Genomic DNA, 18,126 nt, shown 5'->3' on the forward strand with positions numbered 1-18,126 from the left:
AAGTCAATAGTTTTTTTTTCTACCTGCATCATCTACTATGTGCTAGGCGCTCTATAGACACAGAAGGATGGGATTCCAGGCACCTAAAAACTTTGTGATCTCATCAAAGAGGCAGTGAGTGATCTCAGCTATTTTAGAGTGATTTTAGATAGGAAGGAATTTCTGCCTTGCATTAATAAAAGGCTCTCTTGAAAGGCCACTAAGAAAGTTAAATATAAATATGTGGGCTACAGTTTGATAGCATTCCTTGTGCCATAATTCTTTGGAAATGAGGCCACTGGGAAATCTCGGTGTGTAGGAGAGGGTTCATAGAAAAGATGTCCTCTGATCTGGACTGAAAAAGAAGACTGGCATTGAGGTAGGCAAGTCTTGAAGCCACCTCTGCCAGAGTGGGTAGCACCAGTGAAGGCATGGCAGGGGGCATGTGCCCATGTGTGAATGGAAAGGTGAGAAAGGGAGTCCACTGACACTAAAGGGTACCTTTTGAGATAGGAAACTATAAAAGATGTCACTGAGCTAATAAGAGAGGCTTGGTTTATTGGATTGTTTGGTGTACCCACTACTTGAGGGGCCTCTGGATGTTCACAAATAACAAAGCATCCCCTTGAAGAGGATAAAAACAAATATCATGGGACATGCCTGACTGGTCCACAGGTTCTGAATCCAAGCCTAGGGGGATCAATTAAAAAAGACATAGAAGAAAAACAATATATACACACAGATGCTGGAACCCAACAGTTCCTCACAGAGATGAATTCTGTGTAAAGGTAGAGATGGCAATCCCTTGGTGTAGCCTTAGGAGAGCTCAGAGTTTATATATGATTTTCAGAATATATGTGGCGAGTCTAGCCTTCACAGAGAATTATTATTATTTCAAACCACCCTGATTCTCTTACATTTGCATAAATCTTTGTATATAAATATAGGTATTAACATACATTTATAAATAGATATAGGCACACACAGTGGTGTGATCTCTGTTTCCTTTAAACTTGTAGAAAGCAGTGCAGCTCTGGGTTTCAATTAAAAAAGATGGTGCAAGGGGAGAGGAAGTATCAGACACTCCGGATCAAGTGCTTGCTGTTGTAATCCAAGTCTGAATATTAAAATGCAAGTGTTCAGGACATGCTGGGAAACAAGAAGCAGGACGTGCACCCTCTGGCTGCTTGGGTTCTGAATCAAGAGGGAGGATGTTGTCTTATCTTCTGTCATCTCTAGGAGGGGAGCTGTCTCCGAATTTCTCCTTGGTGCTCTTAAAATGAATCAAGCATGAAATGTACCCAGGAAACCTTTCTCCCTCAGGCATGATGGGGCAGAGAAAAATAATAAGACTTGAAAGAAGAAGCCACAGAGTCTTCTTGGCCGGATGCCCAAATACTCTGTAGTTGGGGCCAAGCGAGCTGCTCGCTTTGGTAGCCAAATATTTCAGCCTGTTTTTGACTTCAGGATGTGTTCTGATCCAGTGGATACAATGTCGTAGTAGCAAGCTCTTCCAAGGGTCAGTAAGTACGCACTTGAGCTGACTTATTTCTTGGACATGGCTGGTACATCTGCAGCCTTGGTGAGTCACTTGGTGACTCATTTGACCCTTCACTGAGCGCTGGGGATGGAGAGGGAGGAAAGTCATAGTACTCAGTGCAGAGTGACTCACCATCCATTCACTGTGGGATTTGGCAAATGCAGTGGTGGACGACTGCGATGTGAGTGGGTTACAGACCAGGCACATAGAAAGGAGATGTTCCAAATGATACTTTTCGAATCAGCAGCCGAACGTCCATGGGAACCAGAATACCTGGAGTAATAGGAATCTCTGGGCTGCCATCAGAGGACACTTCTAGAGGCAGAAAAGGTTCCATGGTGCTCTAAAAGTTACTGGAGAAGAGCAGGGGTATGGAGCAAGCCAGCAATGAAGAACGAGATGTAGGAGAAGAAAGACCTTTGGAGGGGAAGGAGTATTTGGAGGGTTAGACCCTGTCTCTTGAGAAGTGTTTCCTTGCAGTTGTCCTTGGAAAGCACTGAAGCAGTGTAGCTACTGGACTTGAAATCTTCAATAACCGTCAGTAACATGGCCATAATACTGGGAGTGATGGTGTGCGGATTAAATGAGGGAATGCAGGAGAAGCACTTGGATCATAGTAAGACCTTAGTCCATGTGAGCTGCTGTTAGAGCCTGCTTCCTTTTTAAAAAACCAACACTGGCTCCTCTTCCCTGCAGGATCGATTCTGGTCTCCCTAACTTGGCCTTCAAAGCCTTTTTCAAGTTGCCCTCAACATTTTCATCTAAATTTATTTAGATAAGCCAGACTTATTCATATACCGTCCCTGCATTTCTCACCTTTGACCCACGTTGTTCCCTTTGTGAGTAATGCCTGTCCCATTTTTGTCAGTTTGAATTCTACCATTCATTCAGATCCCAGTTGACTCCCCACATATCTCGGAAGCATCCCTCATTGACTTCTGAGTCTCCTTCCTTTGCATTCCTTTATCACTGGTGGCATGCTCATTATTTCAGTCAGGTTTTGGCTATACTGTTGGCTTTCTGAGAGCCAGGTCTAGATTTTGGACTTCTTTGTATTCCAGACAACAGTCTGCCTATGCTGCGGCCAGCGGTACAGCTCACCAGGCAAAACGGGGTATGAATCCCAGTTCACTCTAATATTTAGTGGCATGTGATTTCCAACAAATCACTTAATCTTTGTGAGCTTCAGTTTGCTCAACTGTCAAATGGGCATATTAATGTCTGCCTTGCAGAATGTACGTGGGGAGTAGAACTGATATGCAGAGCACTCATCTGGCATAGAATGGGTGCTAAATAAATGGTAGATATTATTCTTGTTAATAATAATAATCCAGTGAACTGATGTTTGTGCATTCAGTGTACCGTAAAGTCGTGGTGTTGAATACTTTCTGTTGTCCACAGTTATACAGTTCTGCTGAATTTGGGAGAAGGTGGCAGCTTATCCAGGAAGGGGTCATACCGAACAGGTTCTACTGGTAAGTCTCACTCTATTTTCTAGCACATTTAGGATATCACCTGTGAAAATGAGCATTGGAATCTTTTCCTCACCCAGAACTCTCACGTGAATTCGGTTCTTATTGGGTTACGCACACATCCCCTAGGGCAGAAGGTGACATTGGAGTGGTAAACATCTTAAGGGAATGTTAAAGCAGTGTCATAAATCACTTCACAAACCCAACATAGATAACTGAGATTAATGGACAACAGGGGCTTTGTAACTGTTGTTTTGTTATATTTTGATGAGACTTTGAGACAGACACTTAAGAACATTTTAATAGTGACTTTTATTACTAAAAGCATGATATACACGTATGCGGCATATTCATATAAAGGTTTTCAGTGTAAATAAGTAGATCTTATTTAGTCTAAAAGCAGATCCTCTTCCCATTCCTGCTTTCAAGTCTTCTAGACATTCTCATCATCATATGGGACGCAACCATTGTTTTTAACTTCTTACTTATCCTTCCATAAATGTTCTCTGAATTACTAAACACGTGTAAATATAAATATACATATTAGTAATTGTTTTTTCTTAGTCGGCTTTGACTGCTATAACAAAATACCATAGACTGGGTGGCTTGAACAACACAGAAAAGAAGGAGGGAAAGAAAGTAATATTCTCTTTTTTTTTTTTTTTTTTACCTTCTGAGCCCATCCCCCTGGTTAAATTAGAGGTGGCCTCCCTCCCTGGGTTACTACAATTGAAAACAAGGGATAATACAAGTTCCTTTTAGCTTCTGAGTTTCCAAGGACCTAGATCCCAGCAAAATAAGAACAAAGTACAAAGTATTCTAGTGTAATGTTGGCATTACTTATCAATCCCTTTTGAATTTACAACCTAAACCCTATGAAAGACGTGATTCTGCCTTATCCTAATTTATCTAATCTGCCTATGGAAAAGGCATCTTCCAGACTTCTGCTAGTATAAACAGTGCCCTGCAGAACTAGCTCAGACAAGAGTTTAAATATCCCTTGTTCACATCATTGAGAATCATTGGCGCAATGAACTTTTAGGAGCCAGTGAGCTTCCTGCAGCTAGGACAGTAAAAGTTGTCTCCCCTTTACTCCTCCTGAAATCACACTGCCTCTCACCATGCCTTGGGACTTCCACGTACCTAATAGCTTCCCCCACCACTCCAATTCTCTCACTTCTAAGAGGAATGCATTTTTATCTTTCTTATTTTCAAACACTGCCCTAAGACCCTGTGGGATTTGAAAGCCAGAGAACAGATAAATCTCTTAAAACACTAGTGAAACTGCCTGAAAAAGTAAAAGACAAGTCATTTGCAAACAAACTGGCTCAAAGTTAACACACAGAGACTTCTATATGGAAAGATACTTTCTCTTCCCGCATCACAGAGACATTGATAACTAAATAGGGTTTCTGTTGCTCAGAACTTATTCACCTCTTCCCTGCTGCTCCCACTCAGGAATGGCTGAAGCTTTGTTTTTGGCATCTAAGTTGGGTGCCCTTCTCCAGGAATTCAGTTGTAGCTGTCACTGTGTCTCCCTTCTCTGATCAGCATTTCTTCTCTTCCTCACTGACTCATTCTGTCCCTTATTCATGAGATACCTTGCATCTCCATATGTTTTGCCTGTAAATTATAAAGTCACTTTTTGGAAAGCAGGTCCATATTTTTTTCTCTTTTACTGGGTGTTATACGTTCATAGAAAGGCCTCAGAGAATAAATGAATAAAAGACCAAACTAAATTAATGTGGTTCCCCTGGTTTAACCTGGAAATGAAGTTGATGCTTTGCCAGTGAGAAGGTATGAGGGACCAATCATTCCTTAAGTCCTGCTTCCAAGTGACTGAATATATCTGCATGTGGACCCAGCAATTGAAGGCAGAAAGTTGCAGTTCTCAAATGACTGGAGAGAAGTTTGTTCCAACCAATAGAAACAAAGAAAAACATTGACCAAAAAAACCAAAAAAAAAAAAAAAAACGGATGAGAGAATTTCCCATGTTAAGCGGTACATGGTACACAGTATCTTCTAGCTCACTGAAGGGCTTATTTACACACAGCTTTGGGAGGTGAACAAATCCATCATTGCTTTGGCTGGTAGTAATTGAACCCATTCTTATCTGTTCTTGGAATGGGGTCCTTCTATCTGTAAGCCTGATTAGCAAAGCCCTTGTAACCAAATGTTATATCATTATCTTTATAAGAACTATACACATGATCATATATAAATTCTAATTAATCTGTCTGTTGAGTGAAATGAATGATACCCCTTCTCTGCCTCTGGGAATGGAGTCTCTCCATTCAAGTCCTGATATTGTGATAGGCGTTATTCAAACTTAAGCAATTTAATCCTCAGAACGATTCTATGAAGTAAGCGTTGCATTATCATCCCTAACAGATCGGGAACTTTTGGCATGGAGAGGTCAAGTAATTTAGCCAAGGTCACACAGCCAGAAAGTGGCAGAGCCAGGATTCAAATGCAGGCAGAATGGCTTCAAAGCCCATGAGCTACTAAATTAGTGGACTCTACTGCCTAGGCCTCTTGGAATGTTTTTTCTGGGCTGCAGCTGTGAGCCCTAGAAATCTAGCCCATTCAGGCAGATGAGTAGAGAAAATCCAAAGCTCTTTTGGCCACCATGCCTGTGTGTGTCTCTCTCCAGCTGGGCTTGGCAAATGGCCTCCTTGGGTTCTTTAAGCTAGGTTGTTTTTTCCAGAGAAGGCATGAGACCTTGTAAATTGCACAGTGCACATTGACTGTTGATGAAATCTCTTGGTCTCTGGCCACATGGTCTGTATTTTCTGACTCTGAGCAACTTCCTAAGGCTGGCAGAAAAGGTGTCATTCAAAGCAGTATTTATTAGACTCCTGGAAATCAGTTGCTTCGAATTACATAAGAACTATAGGGCTATCTAGGATTATTCAGCGAGCTTAATTGAAAGAAGCTCTCATTAATCATTTCTGCTTGAAGCCTGGCTGTGGGAGTGTGGAGGTGACTAAGGGGAACTTTTCTCGTGCTAAATTGAATTGACGAGTGACCCTGGGTACCCTGGGTAATAATATAGCATTTCCCATGGAGAAAAATGAAGATGAATTCATATCTTTTCCTCATCACCTAGTACACTTAAGAAATATCTTTATTTTGGGTGGCAGTAGTAATGCCACCCCTGGAAGTAATCAATGGCAATTGTGAAACAATTATGGAGTTTAACAGTTTATCCTTATATTCACGGTGGTTGTTGGTAGTACTATCATACTGACATACATATGAACTTTCTTCCAAGGAGTTTAAATTGCTTCCAAAACTGATTTACATGTTTAGGGCATCTTATAAAACATATTTTAGCACAATACTGCCCTTAATAGAATAGGTGTCTTTTTATTCAACTAACTGCTATAGCAGTCTTGTGCTTTACTATGTCAGAAATCAATTATACTGGGAGGCAGTACAGCCTGGAGGTTAAGGGGCTCAGAGATACTGAGGTGTGAGTTCTAGCTTTGCCATTTACTAAGTAAGGGGTCATGGGGAAGTTAAGTTCTGTGTGCCTCAGTTTTTTTCCCCTGTAAAGTGAAGATAATTAATACCTACTTAATCAAATGAGATGTTTCTTGTGAATTGGTTATATGCCTGGCATCTAAGAGTTGTATTAAGTTCCCACTGGCTAATAGTAGTGTTATTAATAGTAGCTGACTTTTTGTTTTTTTTTTTTTTTTTTTTTTGCGGTACGCGGGCCTCTCACTGTTGTGGCCTCTCCCGTTGTGGAGCACAGGCTCCGGACGCCAGGCTCAGCGGCCATGGCTCACGGGCCCAGCCGCTCCGCGGCATGTGGGATCTTCCCGGACCGGGGCACGAACCCGTGTCCCCTGCATCGGCAGGCGGACCCTCAACCACTGTGCCACCAGGGAAGCCCAGTAGCTGACTTTTTACGTCTCTTAGTTTTGTTTCTCCCCCATGCTGGCTTCATCCTCAGGTCGCTTTCCCCATTCATAGCAATGACGGACATCATCAGCTTTGGTCTTACAACCTAACAGTTTGGAAGCTCCGTCAAACCAGTCTGCCTCTTTCCTCATGTTTCCAGGGATTGAATCCCAGTAGTCTGCATTACTCGTGTAGGTCAGACACATATCTTCCCTGGGAACTGAAATAAGAGATGGTGTTGAGTCCCAGTTAAACTGCATGGTTCAAGGTTGGAGGAGAGAGGATTTCTAAAAAGGAAAAAAAAGAGAAAAAGGTTCTGTTATCATAAAATAGAGGGATAGATTTTCATTACGGAAAAAATACAGATGGGAGAACTGAGTGCCAGCAAGATACTGTTCCATAAAAGGGATTCGTATTTGTTAATTAACTATATACAATGGTCTGGGCACATGATAAATCGTGCCCTTTGATCCTCATAACAGGACTGTGAGGTAGGGATTTTTACTCTCGTTTTGATGAAATAGAAAAGTGATGTAGTTTACCCAACATAAAATGTAATACAGCCGGGTTTTGAAACTTGGTCTCTCTGGGTCCATGGCTCTTGCTTGCGATAGTAAAGATCAGCTCAAAACTCAAGACTTATTTTCCACCTGTATCCCCCATAATAACTGTTAGTTTAACAGTTGGATAGATAAGAGCCAACGTGCTGCATTTGACACTGAAGAAGAACAAGAAATGGAGGACCAATGTTAGCCAAATGCCTTGAATAAGTGAAGCTTTTGCCAGAAGCCAAGTTTACTATTAGAGGTTGATGAACGTGGTATGTTGGCATCTGATTCGAGTTGAGGACAAAGCACTGGAAGGCAGTTTTCGTTAGAAACCACTCAGGGATCTTTATCTATGCAAAAGACAAAGCAGTCTTAGAACTGTTTCACTTAATTAAAAATACATTCAGATGTACCTTATTGATTATGTCGTTCTGACGTATAGGGGGCTGGCTGGAAACAGGGACAGCTGAATGGCGATGACGTGTTTTCTGTGACAAATTCACACATGGAAAATTAAGAGTCGGCTCGACAATGAACCTGTTGTTATTCTGGAATGCCATCTTGTTTCAGTGGTATCCCTCAGGGGGCATAAGACAGCTGTATGATATAGCAGAGGGATATAGGGATACTTCTGGCTCCATCCTCAGTGTGTTTGAGCAAGTTTCCACATTCTCATTCATCCCCATTGTTCAATGCCAGTCACTGTGAATGACTTCCCATTGCACATCTTTGGCAACAAGTCCCATTTCTTGAGCACTTACTGTGTGCCAAGCTCTGTGCTGAGTGCTTTGCATATGTTGTTTTAAACAATCCTCAAATCAATGATGTGAAATGATTTATTGAGCAAAACTCCGTCAAGACCTGTGATAGAAAAATGCAACCTCTTTTAAGAAAAAAAAATTTTAAAGCAGTATTGGCTCATGGATCTGATAAATCAGGTCTAACTTTTTCTAGACTCTACTTGATCCAGAGGCTCATTGAAGTCATCAGCTCTTTTTTCTTTCTTTTCTTTTGTTTCCAGAGGCATTTGTTTTTTTATTGAAGTATAATTGATTTACAGTGTTGTGTTGGTTTCAGGTGTACAGCAAAGTTATACATGAAGTCATCACTTCCTACCCAAGGTCCTCTCATCTAACCTCAGGCATAAGAGGCAGATCCATACACTTTGTTAATATATCTGGCTATAGTCAGAAAACACCCTGGGACTTAAAATAGTTCCTCTCTGTGCCGATTCATGGCACTACTGCTCATCATCTAGTCCTTGTTGAATATTGCTGCCAAGCCAATTTCAGCATTTTATTTACCTTGTTGTTTGATAGCTTGTTTTATATTCACCAGATCACCATGACCCTTCCTCTTCTTCCTTCAGATATGCTGGCATTCAACACAGCATCTTCAAGACTTCTAAGCCACTCACACCAAAGGGGCTTGGAGGGGATATGGCATGAGATGACTCTTGTCTCTTTCCCCAGATGGGTTTAACGGATTCAGTAACAAGAGCATTCTCTCGACTTTTCCTTTCTCAGGTTTTGCAAACTGATAATGGGGTGAAGTCTAATGATGTTACAAAAAAACCAAATATATATATATGTATATATACATATATATGTAAAATGTAATGTATAAAGTAAAACTCTGTGCTATCAAAATAACTAGAAAATGTGATACTGTATTTGATAGTATTGGGTTAGATAGGGTGTAAGGCTATTTTTTAAAGATACTCTGCCTCATCCTTCACCCACATCTACGAAACTAGTCATTTTCTGCAGAGAACTTCTTAAAAAACACCATCACTCGCTTTCAATTTTATGTGAGCTGGCAGTGGAACATCCCGCCACTCAAAATCAACTTTTTCTAGAGCTTCCATATTTCCGTATTCCCTATATCCCAGCCTCAGTGCCTTAGAGTCATATTCAACTCTGTTCTCTTACTCACTCTTTTTTTTTTTTTTTTAATAAATTTATTTATTTATTTTTGGCTGTGTTGGGTCTTTGTTGCTGCTTGCGGGCTTTCTCTAGTTGTGGTGAGCGGGGGCTACTCTTCGTTGTGGTGTGCGGGCTTCTCATTGCAGTGGCTTGTCTTGTTGCAGAGCACGAGCTCTAGGCATGTGGGCTTCAGTAGTTGTGGTGCACAGGCTTAGTTGCTCTGTGGCATGTGGGATCTTCCCGGACCAGGGTTCGAACCCGCGTCCCCTGAATTGGCAGGCGGATTCTTAACCACTGTGCCACCAGGGAAGCCCTCTTACTCACTCTTAAATCTTTGGGTTTCCAAGTCCCATTGGTTCTACTTCAGGGAAGTTATATCTGTCCACCTCCTCTTCCACCCTCCCTAGCATTACACTGGTTCAGCATCCCCCCCACTAGGAATAGTGAAAAGGCCCCTCCATCCATCCCCTCATATCGTAACTACTGCCAAAGGAATCGTGTAAGCATTTCCCTGATCGAGTGTTTGCCCCATTCCTCATTGCCTACAACATAAAATTAAAAAGAGTAAGAATGTAACCAGGTTCTTGCAAACCTGGGTTCAGATATATATTTTCTGAGCCAACCGCCATGCTCCTAGTTCTTTGTGCTGCATTCCGGGAGGCCAGATAAAAAGTCTAAGCACTGGTTAGTCTATGGAGCAGTCTATATCTCTTATCTCTATGGTTTTATACAACTCTTACCTGGGGATAAACTGTCCTTTTTTGTTTTTGCAGTGATTAATTTTAGCACCTACTGTGTATCAGGACAGTTTTGGTCTTTGAATGCAAAGATAATGTATGAGGGTATTTGTCATTATTAGGATCACAGTGTCAGACCTTTATGGCCTTATGCTGATGGCTGCGTCTACCACGTAGCCTTCTTTGGTTCTTGCTTCTTGTTTTTCTAGGCAAGAAGAATCTCTCTCTTTGAATTTATATGTGATTATGTCATAAATAAAACATAATGTGTCATAGCATGCGTTGTATTACAGGTGTGCGTGTGGGATTGGTTGAAAGAGTACAGGCTTAGAGCCAGCATATGAAGCTTCAAACCTTAGCTTCACTATCTACTTACTACCTGGGTGATCTTGAGAAACTCCTTCACCTGCCCGAGCTTCAGTTTCCTTATTCGAAGGCTTATTTTGAGAATCAAAAATGGCATATTATCATAATTATTATTAAGTAACTTAGCACTTAGTATGTGCTCTATCTTTTTATTTCCTCATTTCCATCTCCTGATGGAGGATAAGTTCCTTAAGGACCAAGACTGTCATTAACGTATTTCTATCTTGTGTACCACAATAAAAGGAATAGCAGAAACTGTCGTGCACGCACACGCACACACACACACACACACACACACAAATTCATCAAGTACACGTATATATATGTATATGCACAAACATAAACCTCCAGTTGAAACTCATCTTGAATGAACCATAATAGATGACCTGTTTTTCCTTCCAGCCTGAACAGGTTAGACTTCTAAGCCATTGACGCCATCAAAGTGTATATTGAAAAGTGGGGAGGATTCTAGATCAGTAAAAGGAACAGTTTTCTATGCAGTAGGTTGTTTATTAACTCGACAGGCTGTCCTAAGGAGTCATGAGATCCATGTTAGCAGAGGAATTTAAACAAAAACAGAGTGGCTGCCTCCTAGACTGCTCTCACAGGGAGCTGTGCCGTAGAATATTGACAGATCCTCTACACACTTCCGAATATGGAATTCAGGTGAGGAACTCAGAACCCTCCGTCCTTTGGAGCATGAACTTTATTCTCTCTTCTCTAGAAGTCTCTTCTGGTTCTGAGACTCTGAGCTGAACCATGTGCGTGGCTTGGGTAAGGAGCAGAGAGAAGTAGCAGGAAATCATTCCTGAGATCACATACCAAGAGCTCCAATGGGGCATTTCTGGCACCTATACTAGGCGTGCTGGATAAAAGGATTTTCATTATCCTCGAGAGGACTGGTGTTTTATCTTTTTTTTTTTTTTCCTGTTAATGAGCTCCACTTGAGTGCTATTTCCCTATCCACTTGTACCTTCCTCCACTTCTTAAATCTCTTCCTGTGATTAGCAAGTTTTCCCTACGAATTAAGTTAAATTTCCCCTGCTACACTGTGAGCCCATCGCTTTTCTCGTGACCTGCATTCACTAATGGCCATTATTGATTCCTGTCCTCCTTGATGACTTCTTGGCTCCATGGACTGTAATTCCTCTATCTCTGAGCAACTGAGATTCAGTCATTTCTCTAGATTTCCACTAAGAACTCTTATGATGGCAGAGTACAAGAGATGGCAGTGAAAGAGTGAAAGAGGGGGAAATCCTCATAATTATGGCTTCCTAATTTATACTAATATTAAAAAAATTTGACTTATGCCCTAGTGATCAGACTTCATTTAGCCTTCGAGTTCAAGACCCTGTGGGTGTGTCCAGTGTCTGTGTCTGTGGTTTCCCTTTTGCTCAGTTAATCATTCTCCTCCTTTGTGTGTTCCATTTAGCCAATGAGAGAGGCTGTTTGGTGTTTCAGAGTGAGGGATCTGGAGTCAGAACGCTTGTGGTATCAACAGAATCCTGTTTTCAAGGGGTGTGACGATGAGCTATTTAGTTACCGTGTCTTCATTTGTATCATAGTCATCATAATAGTGTCTTCCTCATATACTTGTTGTCAGGATGAAAATGAGATTCCAGGTTACACTCTAAACACATAATACATGGTGAATAAATATAAACTATTACTTAAAAGAGGGATAGGACAAGGTGGGTATTAATGAGTTTCTGCAATGTGGCCATCTCACTCTGATATTGATTTAATAATTTATATTTCCAGTGAGCATTTTTAATGTGTGTATGAGTTTTGTTTTTGTTGCCCCAGAATTAAGAACAATGGATAGAAAATCAGCTTACTGTTTTATTTTGTAGCTTCTCAGATAGGTGAAAACTCCTATCATACAATTCATTTAATTTACATCAGTTGAGGCATTTTCAGAGCTAACTCCTGGCTATAAAGATAGAGGAAACAGCCCCTGCCCTCAAGGGGGCCTTCAGCTGCTGAGGTGGGGTTGCAAAGGGAGCCCCTAGAGAAGTCTGTGGAAGGATATTGCCCCTGCATAGCTACCCCTCTGAGTTTGCAGCCAAGCATTTGGCTTGACGCCTAAGGTCATAAGACTGGAAGTTTGGAAGAAAAGCTGGACTTGTAATTGTGAAGGGAAGAGCAAGGACAAACTAGATAGAAACTACCAGTCCTTCTGCAGTGCCTCCCACCACCTCTAGCCAAAGGGACCTTCAGAGTGAAATAGCCACTACTTCCTTCCTGCCTTGCAGATGTCACACATATTTCCTTTCAGTCCATTATAACTGGAAACCATACAGAGACTCTGGAAAACACAGTCGCATCTTCGCCAGGTTGGTCCAGTGCAAAATCACCAGAGTCCACCCCTTGGAAACTTGGCACCTGTGCACATCATTTTAAATCATGTATGACTTCCAAATGAAAACAAAAACAAAATTATGCATCTACCTAGCATGAGAGAACCCCCCCATACAACTTAAAACATGATAAATATCTTCCTAAAAAGATGAAAAAACAAGTGCCCGTGTCGGGAATATCCTTGGGTGATACTCTTCTTCTAGGGAGTCATACTTCCCCTTTCTGTATTCCATAAGTGAAATACCAACATGTAAGCTCAGCCACCTTAACACATTTTATGTCAAAACAGAGGAATGGGAAAGAGGAAAAAGAAAGGAAAAGATTTACACACACACACACACATACACACAAATATATTTATATTAAATTAGATGAGGATGGGTCTCTAAGGAATGGCTCCTAAGGAAAGGAATTTTTCTGTTAATAGGCCAAAGAAGAGAAGAAATTGACCCAAAATCTAGGATAGGGCTTCCCTGGTGGCGCAGTGGTTGAGAGTCCGCCTGCCGATGCAGGGGACACGGGTTCGTGCCCCGGTATGGGAAGATCCCACATGCCGCGGAGTGGCTGGGCCCCTGAGCCATGGCCGCTGAGCCTGCGCATCCGGAGCCGGTGCTCCGCAACAGGAGAGGCCACAACAGTGAGAGGCCCGCGTGCAGAAAAAAAAAAAAAAAAAAAAATCTAGGATAGTAGAGTGCCCAGAACGGTACCTGGTATACACCATGTAGCTTCAAATCTAAAGTTTCATTAAATGAGGATGCACCCTTATTTTGTGTATCTGTCAAAATAATTCTGCCTATTAAACTTTATCATTTCAATGATTTTAAGACACCTACTAATTTAAGAGATGTTAAAATTAAAAAAATAAAAATGAGTGTGGGCTTCCCTGGTGGTGCAGTGGTTGAGAGTCCGCCTGCCTATGCAGGGGACACGGGTTCGTGCCCCCTGATGTGTTTGTGCATCAGAATATCAGGATTCTTAAAAAACTTAGGGCTCGTCATATCTGGCTTCTGACTTGCAGGAATCCCTTCTACAAAATTCTGAGTAAGTGGCTGAAAACAGCCCTTTGGATTAAGAATGGAATTTTGTCTGTCTGTCAGGATCTGTCTTCCTCTGAAGACAATAACTAGAGGAAATACACTAGTCCCACTGTTTTTTCATTGTTGGCTCTCTGGCACTTAAAACATGAACACCTCTAAGCAGAGCAATTCTATAATTTAGAGAAAGCTGTCAAGGTTTTCACAGGCATGGCAAGATGTGCCCTGGGGTGGGGTGGGGGGAATGGAATTTGCTGCAGCATTTATGAGATTTATGGTAAAGGTTTTTACACAAGTGTTGAAGTTTAAGGCAGATAAATCCCAGAAGACAAATGCCACCAGTAATTGAATTTCAAAGCCATTATCATGTGCTGAGCAGAGCAACTTTATGACTCTGTTGTGACAAGATGAAACTTGTTAGAATATTTATGTGCCTGGGATAGCTTGTGCATCACCAACCCCAACCCAGAGAACAAACTAGCTCTTCCGTGTGCCTCCTATGAGCAGTTAGCCTTCCTGAGTAATTCAGTAGCCAAGGAAAACGAGATGCTTGAGAGGAATCTGAAACAGCCACAGCGTACAGCCAAACCTCACATCTGACCTCGAATTTCAACATCTCCTGGGCCCAACATATTTATGTTGTCAGCTGAAATCAGGCTTTTCCCATGGAAACCAGGGCAGCCCTAGAATCAATAGACTCTCGCTCTCCACACTGTTTTCTATTTCTAAACAAATGGAGAGTAAAAACATCCCAGTAATAAGAGCCATTGCTCTGATCTTAACATTTCTTTAAAAAATCAAATAACTTCATCTTTTGTGATTGTTGAAATCTATGAATCATACACTCTTGACAGTCGAAATGAAACAGTTATTTTACCTGCTTTACAGGATGAAATGACAACAGGACCAATCCACTCCTCGTGATAACAAGGATTTAGTTACAACAGATTGTGTTCCAGCTTATAGTAGCTTTGCTATAATAGAGTCTATCCTTGTGAGATGTGGGTAGTTTTCTCTCCCTAATTTTTAATTTTGAAATAATTTTAGAATTGCAGAAGAATTTCAAAGAATAAGAGAGTTCCCATAAACTTACCTCATGCTAACATCTTATATAACCATGGTGTGATATTCATAACTGGGAAATTAACCTTGATTTAATACTATCAGTTAAACTGGAGACTTTATTTGGATCTCTCCAGGTTTTCTACTAATGTCCTTTTTTTTTTCCCATCTGGGATCCAAATAAGAATCCTACATTGCATTTATTTGTCATGTCTTTTTTCGTCTCCTCAAATCTCCCACTTTCCTTGTCTTTGATGACCTGGACAGTTTTGAGGCGTGCTAGTCAGGTGTTTTGTAGAATGTTCCTCAGATTGGGTTAGTCTGATATTTTTTCATGATTACAGTGTTATATATGGTTGGGAAGAAAATCACAGAAATGGTGTGACCTTCTCATGACATCACATCAAAGAGTGCAAGATATCAATATGTCCTACTACTGATGATGGTAACCTTGATCACTTGATTGAGGTGGTATCTGCCAGGTTTCTCCATTGCAGAGGTACTGTTTTCTCTGCTCCAACCTCTATTTGTTGGAAGCAAGTCCCTGAGTCCAGTTCCCATGCCAGGGAAGGAGAATCAAGCTCCAACTCTTGGTAGAAGGAGTATTAAAAACTGTGTGAATGTATGTCAAAATCACCATGATCTGGGGCTTCCCTGGTGACGCACTGGTTGGGAGTCCGCCTGCTGATGCAGGGGACATGGGTTCGTGCCCCGGTCCGGGAGGATCCCACGTGCCGCGGAGCGGCTGGGCCCGTGAGCCGTGGCCGCTGAGCCTGCACGTCCGGAGCCTGTGCTCCGCAACCGGAGAGGCCACAGCAGTGAGAGGCCCGCATACGGCAAAAAAAAAAAAAAAAAATCACCATGATCATTAAATATGTTGAGAGAGATATTTTGAGGCTGTGTGTTTTGCTCGCTAATTTTAGGACTCTTCAGTCAGTCCTGCCTGCAACAGTTATGACCGTGGTATTCTAATGGAAATTTGCCATATTGATAATCTCATACAGGTATTCATTGGAATTCTTCTGAAGGAATAATTGCTGCATTTGACAATTTATTTATTTATAGCATTATTTAATTGCTCAGCCAATGAGGTGACCAGAGAAGACAGTGAATAAGCCCATTTCTGGATTACGGTTTGTTATTTCTTCTTCACCTCAGGAATCTCTGTTCTTTGGTGCTGAGCCTATGGTCAAATAATCCCCGTTAGGCATTAAGGTGCCATTAATGTGCCACCTGCTAATTCAGGGCAAGACCTCTCTGCCTAATAAAGTCCTTCTTAAAGGAACATTTTAAAGTCTGACCTGGGATGAAGAGCTCAGAAAGGAATACCTTTTCCCAGTGACACTTTGGCCTTAGTGGCCGTGGAGGTGGGGATTCCCCCAGGAGTTCTGGGCTCTCCCCTCTGTTCAGTTGGGCATCTCACAACATCTTCACCCTAAGGAGGGTGACTTGGGGGTACGTGTGAATGCACGCACGCACACACACACATGCACACTTTTTTTCCCTTTCCCCATCTCTCTTCTTTCCTAGGCATGGAAAAATGCAGGCTTCAGGCTTCTCTCCAAAACAAAACAAACCTCTATAAAGTATACTGACCTCTGTTGCTCAACCATGATTTTAATTCCCAAGACAAAGAATGCAGGTTCCAGATTGACCAATTGAAAAATATATGAAAAATGCAGTATAGGAAATGGGTAGGTATTCTGAACAGTTAAGCACTCTTATAAATGAAAAACCTGAATGAAAAAAAATATGTATATAGATGTAAGGACCAAGAACAGGAAGAGACAATTTATGAAAGGAAAGGAAATGGCAGTTAACATAAAAATATTGCATCTCACATGCAGATATTTACCTACAGAGATAATCAGTACAGTGTCATGTACAGACCTAACAGTACCCCATGGTTAGAATGTTAGTTAAGGAAACAGACTATTGTACAGTTGGCAGAACAGTGCATTCCAATATTCTGTTACGTTATGTCAGTGCTATGATGCAGAAGTCATTTTAAAAAAAGGAATGCGTACACAAACATAGAAAAAGCACTAAAGGATCAACAACAAAAGGTTAAGGTGGTTATTTCTAAGTGTTTAATTTTCTTTTATATATTTTGGTGTACTTTTCATTATACTTTAACTGAATATTACATATTACTTATTACATATTACATATTACTTCTACAATTAGATTTTTTAAAGCAGTGTTATTTAAATAAATTATACCAATAATAATAACAATAAAGCAGTCAAGCATATTTCCCAAGGGTTGGGGATGGTGGGAGACAACCAACAGAGAGACGCTGTGAGCACGGCAGGATAGCCCCAGAGAATGCAATCTCTTCTCTCCTCCTCATGTGTCCACCACTTTCATGTACTCTTCTTTTTCTCCCCATCTTCTCTCCCCCACCTCCTCTTTCACTCCCTTTTCTGCCTGTTCTCCCTTCCTCCTCCCCTCCTTTCTGATTTCCTTTCCCCTTCTCTCCTCTCCCTTTCTCCTCTTTTCTTTTTCTATCACTCTGAAATGTTTCCATCCATTTGGGGGTACTAATTTTTTTAAGGCAAATTAAAAGGTGTATATCATTTTCCACCATCATGTTGGTTTCCTTGGCTAAGCAATTAATAAGAGTTCAAAGGCCAACTGACACAGCGTTCAAAGTATTTTCACGGGATATCATCTCTGTATTTGCCCAGTTTCAAATCTCTTCATACCTTGTATTCAAAACTCCAGAAATGCTTTGTGAATAAACAAAATACTAAGGAGAATAGCTGCCATTTGACACCCCAGGAATTTGTCTCTGTGGTGAAGATAAATCTAATTTCCTCCTGTATCTAACCCTCTTTTACCCTTGTTCCCCACCCAAGTTCTACTGACCAGATCACTTTCCCTTTTCCACTGAGGGCCTTGTAAGCAGTAGCCTCTCGGGGTACTTTTTCAGAAGTACCAATACCCAGCAACAAAGCAAGAGCATGTTTTTGAGTAACCATAAGCTGAAAAAGTATAGAGAAGCTACTCAACGACGGTTAAATCAACCTTATGTGTGGACCAGGGACGTGGCAGCCCAGTGTGGAGACTGATACTGTGTTTCTCAGAAAGGTCAAAATTTATTAGTCATTTTGCAAGTAACTACAGAGAAGCCACCTTCAAGCTGAAGCCCTGATACTTGAGTGTCTAAACTAAATTTTTTTTTCTGTT

General features: G+C 41.3%; 1 protein-coding gene across 3 annotated transcripts in view; it reads left to right on the forward strand.

Moving 5' to 3' along the window:
* SORCS1 (sortilin related VPS10 domain containing receptor 1) overlaps positions 1-18,126 on the forward strand; it is a gene marked incomplete at its 5' end in the record, with an annotated part of 555,414 nt that overhangs the window by 359,939 nt on the left and 177,349 nt on the right. For all 3 annotated transcript variants that reach the window (XM_082855012.1, XM_082855013.1, XM_082855011.1), the window contains one exon: positions 2,921-2,994. In XM_082855012.1, the coding sequence (XP_082711138.1) occupies positions 2,921-2,994 (74 nt within the window). The remainder of the gene's footprint in view (positions 1-2,920; positions 2,995-18,126) is intronic.

Source organism: Leucopleurus acutus (assembly GCF_964270905.1).
Source record: "Leucopleurus acutus genome assembly, chromosome: 14".
NCBI classification, from domain to species: Eukaryota; Metazoa; Chordata; class Mammalia; order Artiodactyla; family Delphinidae; genus Leucopleurus; species Leucopleurus acutus.